Here is a 6,012-nt window from a genome sequence, read left to right as displayed (position 1 = left end):
TGTGGGGTGAAGTGCACACTCTGGAGGGTAGGGAACGATTGCAGGCAGACCTGGACAGGTTGGAAAAGTGGGCAGTACACAATAGGATGCAGTACAACAAGGACAAATGCAGAGTGCTGCACCTAGGGCGCAACAATATCCAGCACACCTACTGGCTAGGAAGTGAGCCTCTCAGCAGCACAGAAATGGAAAGGGATCTCAGAGTCCTAATGGACTCCAAGATGAACATGAGTCATCAGTGTGATAAAATCATTAGCAAAGCTAACTGCGTTTTATCATGCACCAACAGATACATCCAAGGAGATGATACTTCTCCTCTATGTGGCATTGGTCAGACCACAGTTGGGTGCCATACTTCAAGGATGCTGATAGACTCGAGAGGGTCCAGAGGAGGGCCACTCGTATGGTTAGGGGCTTACAGGACAAGCCCAATGAAAAGAGACTGAGGGACCTGGACCTCTTCAGCCTCCACAAGAGAAGGCTGAGAGGTGATCTTGTGGCTGCCTACAAATTCATTAGGGGGATGTAGCAAGGGATCAGAGATGCTTTGTTCACCAGGACGCCTCTTGGGGTAACAAGGAACAGTGGTCACAAACTGCCAGAGAACAGACTTAGGCTAGATATCGGGAAAAACTTCTTCACGGTGAGGGTGGGCAAAATTTGGAATGGGCTCCCAAGGGAGGTGGTGCTCTCCCCTAACTTGGGGGTCTTTAAGAGAAGGCTGACCCCAGCACTCTCTCCTGCCTAGGCAGAGTCAGACTCGATGATCTGTCGAGGGCCCTTCCGACCCTAGCGTCTATGAATCAGTGCACCCCTAGTAATCAATGTTGGGAAGCAGCCAAAATGTGTGCTTGTGATCTATAACCTCCCCCCACCTTTTTTTAAATAAAAAAGTTTGAAGTTTCAGGGTTAAGGTAGTCATTACTGGCAGGGGAGCCCAGGCCTGCGTGACTGACCCAAGATGCATCAAAAAATAAGTGCAGTCACACCAGAGTTGACATCATTTACCTAAGAACAGGGTTTACATGGGTAACAAGACTTTCTGACTTTGGAAGAGATGCGAGCTGAGCTCTAATAAGATCATTTTGATAAAGTACAGATCTGGGCTGCAGATGACAAAGACAGTTCAGTAGTTTTCCAAAGTCCCATGTCAGTCCTAGGAAAGAAAGACCACACGCCAGCGCAGAGGGAGGGGGATACATCACTGGCTGGCCATCAGGGTGCCCAAGAAGCAGCCAGATCACAAACTCAATGCGAGAGGCAAGAGCTCTTGTGTGATATATCTTTTATTGGACCAACACACAGAGTCGAGACAGGTCCAGGCAGGCTTTCACTGCTCCTTTCTTCAGGTCAGCAACCATTGCTTCAGCTCTCCCGCACCCACAGGGCTCAGCATAAGACACCAAACCCCATTTTTCACTGTGCCAAGAGCACAGCCCCGCTCCGCGCTTCTGGCCGCAGACAGCCCCGGCCCCTCCCCAGGCCTCGGCGCAGCGCTGCTAAAGACTCCGAGACGGATACCAGGGCAGGGGTGGCCCGGGGGCCAGGCGGGAGGTGGAGGCGTCGGACAAGGCCCAAAGAAGCCGGCGCAGCTGTTGGGCCCCCGCCGCCTGCATCAAGCCAGCCCGGAGGACTGAGGACGCCTCAGGCCCCGTTTCCCCCGGCACGGGCAGCGCCCAGGCCCCCGCCCCCGCCCACTCACAGGGGCCGGATAAGCAGCTGGTCGCTCTCCTCGGCCGGGATCATGGCATCGGCCTTCCTCTTCGCCGACATCGCGGCGAACAGGCACGAAGCGGCACGCTGTCTCCCCCACCAACACCCACACGCGGCGCCCCGGCAGCTTTCGGGCCGGGGGGGGGGTGGAACCGGAAGTCCGGCGGAGGGGCGAACCGGAAGTGAAAAGGTACTTCCGGTTGCCGAGACCGGTTGCTGGGGTGAGGTGTTTGTTGCTTATTCGGGGCGTCGTCCCAGTTACTGTCCCCATCCCGCGGGCTGGGAGCAGCGACCTAGGCCCAGGCCCGGCGCTGCCCCCTGCCGCCGGGATGAGGCCGGGGGGAGGGGCCTGGTGGCACAGCGCGAGGGGCGGGGTCTTGCGGGTCGGGCCCTGAGCTCCTTAAAAGGATCCTGTGGCAGCCCAGGATGCCGCAGCTCAGCCTGGTTGAGAACCGCTGCTCTAAAGTCATTGAGTAAACCTGTTTAATCGGCTGCTCTACTTCTGTGTACCCTGTTCAAACTGCATTATTTATTTTAGAAAATTATCCTTGTAACAGTTTTGTGAACCAGGCCGTTAAGTTATAGTCCCTCCTGTTCTTACACATAGAGGAACCCAGACAAAAAGAACTTTGTAGTATTTTGTTGAAGTACCAGAGTAGGAAGAGGTGGGACCAGTTTTGATTCCTAGGTCTGTCTTCAAAAATCATGGGTCAAGTGGCTTCTAAGTTTAGATACAGAGTCCACGCTGGTGTCTGGCTAATGACTGATCTTGGCAATGTCACATGACCTGTTTTTCCTATCTGTCTCGTAGAATTGTCTTTGATCTAATTATGGTGAAAAATGTTCAGGAAAGGGAAAAAACGACACAGCAGCAGCAGCTCACAAAGTAGTGAAATCAGCACCAAGAGTAAGGTAAGCTGAAGTTGGTCTGCAGCGTCAGTCTGTAGAACAGTTTTGTCTGCTATGATCATATGGTTTTGTGGTTCATTCAGAGGTGACGTTAGAAGTGGGATGTTCATGAAATGGGAGACTCTGCAAGTGAGAGAATATTTTCTGTTTCACCTGTCCTTTCAGTTGTGTTTTGAGAGAACTAATACAACACCTTGTCCTAAGGTGACCTGATGAGGAGATTGCCTGATAGACTTAACACAGTTTGCATTTTCCAGTTAAGAAATGATGATAGATCATTGCAGCATAGTGCCAATGCAGGAGACCTTTTTTTGGACATACAACTCTTCACTAGCCAAGTTGAATGCTGTGTAAAAAGTATGGAAAGAGCGTGCTAGTTGGGCATTTCAGAGGATCTAGCCACACATCTTCTCAGGCTGGATTTGATCAACTTCATTGATGGATGAAATTAACAACATCCTACATAAATTTGCTTTCTGTGCATTGGATTATTGGATCCAGTCCAAATTTATTTTCTGAAATTAGTATTTGACCTTGAATGACCAATGAAATAATTGTAACTAGTCTATTGTAACTAGTTAGCATCTTTCAGGATGCAAGTTTCTCACTGTAGACTGCATCTTTTGGCATATAGAATTGGAAGCAAAATGTTCATGTACAGCAAGTAATTTTTTTGATCCATCAGTTGGCTGCCTTATTAAGGCTAGTTCATGTTAATATCTTTTCATGAAATTAACAACTTGGTTTGCTTTCTTTGTAAAGGAAAGCAAGACTAGAATGAGCAGTTGAGTGTTTAGCATGTTCTTTTTCCACTATGTGGCCAGTAACTTGCTGCTAAGTTCAGCAGCTATGCCTTCAAATATGATAGCTTTCTGACAGCACAAGAAAAGGAGGTTGTAGGAAACATGCACTTTTTTCCATATTACTAATTATTAACAAGACCTTTCACAGCAGCATTGCAATATGTTATTGAATTTGGTTCTTCTGAACAGATTAACAAAAAGACTGCCTCTATTTTATGCATCATTTCTTTAAAACTCTTAAAAGTGGAAGGTCTGACAGCCAATAAGTATAGTCTGTCAAACTTCAGTGTTAAGAATGATGAATTCAGTCTTCCAGATTTCCTGAAATGGTTGGTATTTCTAATATACATCTCATTGCTAAAGGTCATATCGCTTCAAATACTAATGACAGGTATGCGCTTGCCAATTTCCCAAAGGTGATGTTAGAGTCAAAGGAAAAAAATTGCAGGCAACTTCTTTAAAGTTCATTTTTGCTGAATTTTTGTCCACTTTTTTCAAAATGTTTTTGGACTTCATTAAACCCACTTGTAGTTTACATCATTGTAAATGAGACCAAGACAGGATAATTCATGCCTAGAAAACTATTATATTAATCCTTCTGAGAAGTAGGGTTTTTTGGCCTTGTTTCATTGGATTGATCTGATTGCTTTTATATAGATTAAGACATGAGTTAAGATGCTAATGAAATGCATGGGGTAGAAAAGCTCAAGGTCAATTGTTAAAATGTTCTTAACATATTGCTGCTTTTCTCCCCCTTTAACTAGTCCGTAGACTCCAGTCTTGGTGGACTTTCCAGATCTAGTACTGTTGCCAGTCTAGATACAGACTCCACTAAAAGTTCAGGTACGTGACCAGAACTGGGATAGACTCACCAGAAGGAGATTGATTTATAAATGTATATGTGATGGAGAAGGAAATGAAAAATGTATATTCAAGTTATGAATTACACATTTACATGGCCAGTTGAGCTATCAGTTTGTCTCCTGACAAGCATTTGTCCAGTCAGAACACGTGAGGTGCAAGTTGAAGTGGAGAGCCATAAAGAAGTTGCACAAAAAGTATAGCAGAACTGGGGAGAGTGGTCAGACATGAGATGTAAAGAGGTGCAGCAGCAGGCATGGACCTGATATACAGTGTATATTAGGCCCTAGAAGTGAAGTTCTGCTGAGATAGAAAACTGTTCCAGTGTTTGAGGTAAAGGTCACTGAGTGTTTCCGTTGACTCAGAACTTCAGAGCAGGTTTTGGACACAGGGACCTGACTTTGCATTAGATACATGATCACCAAACCAAACCAAACCACAGAGAGGAAATACCTGATAAACGTATTCATTTAAGCAACTTAATGTGGCTACAACAGTAGCAAAAAGATTTAACGTTCTCATCTCTGAAAGCACAGTTTTGCCATTTAGGAATTGTTCTCAACTATCCAACAGTGTGCTAACTCTCGTTCATGTAATTTTTCCACATACTGCTTTGAAGAGGACTTTCAGTGGTTCTGTTCTCAGTAGTGGCAGATAACAGAACAAGGTTCTGTTTGGTTTACCACTGTTCTCAGTGGTGGCAGATAACAGGACGTGGAGCAAGGGAGGATTTAGGTTGGATATTAAGAAAAACTCTCTCACTAGAAGGGTGGTGAAGCACTGGAACAGGCTACCTAGGGAGGTGATGGAATCTCTGTTCTTGGAAGTTTTTAAGGCCTGGCTTGATAAAACCCTGGCTGGGATGATCTAGTTGGGGATAGTCCTGCTTTGAGCAGAGGGTTGAACTAGATGACCAGCTGAAGTCCCTTCCAACCCTGTTTTTCTATGATTCTAAGAAAGTAACGTTTCCTGGCATCAAAAGAATAGGATTACTGTTTGGGTAGAACGATTGTTCCAAATTATATTTCTTTCCTTATAGGAGAAGCAAAGATGTCTTAGAGAGATATCTCTTACTGGACCAACTCTGTAGCTGGGATAAAGTCAGAAAAGCTTTCAAGAGCAAGACATTCTTTGTCAGGTCCATTTCAGGTCATGACTATATCACTTTTACGCCACCATTTCTTTATAGGACAAAGCAACAGTAATTCAGATACCTGTGCAGAATTTAGAGTTAAGTATGTTGGTGCCATTGAAAAACTGAAACTTGAGGAGAGCAAAAATCTGGAAGGGCCCCTGGACTTGATAAATTACATAGATGTTGCACAGGTAAGTGTGTTATGAATGTGTTGGAAAATATTAAACTGATATTTCTTCCTGCCATCTTTTATTATGATCTGATGGCCAAAATCCAGACAAGTAATTTACTGTAGCGATACGTGCAGTTTTATAGTTTCATAGTTTCATAGATTAAGGGTCGGAAGGGACCTAGTAGATCTTCTAGCCCGACCCCCCGCCAGGGCGGGAGAACAACAAAAACCCCAAAAACAAGAAACGGGACTCAAATGAGTCCAGCCAGGTAGGCATCCAGCTTCTTCTTAAAGACCCCCAGGGTAGGGGCCAGCACCACTTCCCTTGGAAGTTGGTTCCAGCTCCTAGCCGCCCTAACTGTGAAGTAGTTCTTGCGGATGTCCAATCTATACCTCCTCTCCATCAACTTGTGCCCATT

The 6,012-nt window shown here is 45.7% G+C and overlaps 2 protein-coding genes across 3 annotated transcripts in view; one reads left to right on the top strand and one right to left on the bottom strand.

Annotated features, from left to right (window-relative positions):
• The window catches only part of CPSF3 (cleavage and polyadenylation specific factor 3), a 50,614-nt gene extending 48,772 nt beyond the window's left edge, over positions 1 to 1,842 (bottom strand). Inside the window, exon 1 of the mRNA XM_019520727.1 lies at positions 1,703 to 1,842. Coding sequence (XP_019376272.1) covers positions 1,703 to 1,773 — 71 coding nt within the window. The 5' untranslated portion in view covers positions 1,774 to 1,842. The remainder of the gene's footprint in view (positions 1 to 1,702) is intronic.
• A 58-nt stretch (positions 1,843 to 1,900) lies between these two features.
• The window catches only part of ITGB1BP1 (integrin subunit beta 1 binding protein 1), a 16,928-nt gene continuing 12,816 nt past the window's right edge, over positions 1,901 to 6,012 (top strand). The window contains exons 1-4 of one of the 2 annotated variants that reach the window (XM_019520730.1): positions 1,901 to 1,934; positions 2,525 to 2,625; positions 4,190 to 4,268; positions 5,476 to 5,612. In XM_019520730.1, coding sequence (XP_019376275.1) covers positions 2,554 to 2,625; positions 4,190 to 4,268; positions 5,476 to 5,612 — 288 coding nt within the window. In that variant the 5' untranslated portion in view covers positions 1,901 to 1,934; positions 2,525 to 2,553. Of the gene's footprint in view, positions 1,935 to 1,986; positions 2,055 to 2,524; positions 2,626 to 4,189; positions 4,269 to 5,475; positions 5,613 to 6,012 lie in introns of those variants that run through there. The other variant, XM_019520731.1, reaches the window with a different exon arrangement.

The sequence above is a fragment of the Gavialis gangeticus genome, unplaced genomic scaffold (assembly GCF_001723915.1).
Source record: "Gavialis gangeticus isolate Ggan-Ray unplaced genomic scaffold, GavGan_comp1, whole genome shotgun sequence".
NCBI classification, from domain to species: Eukaryota; Metazoa; Chordata; order Crocodylia; family Gavialidae; genus Gavialis; species Gavialis gangeticus.
This window is presented reverse-complemented; position numbering and strand designations above follow the sequence as displayed.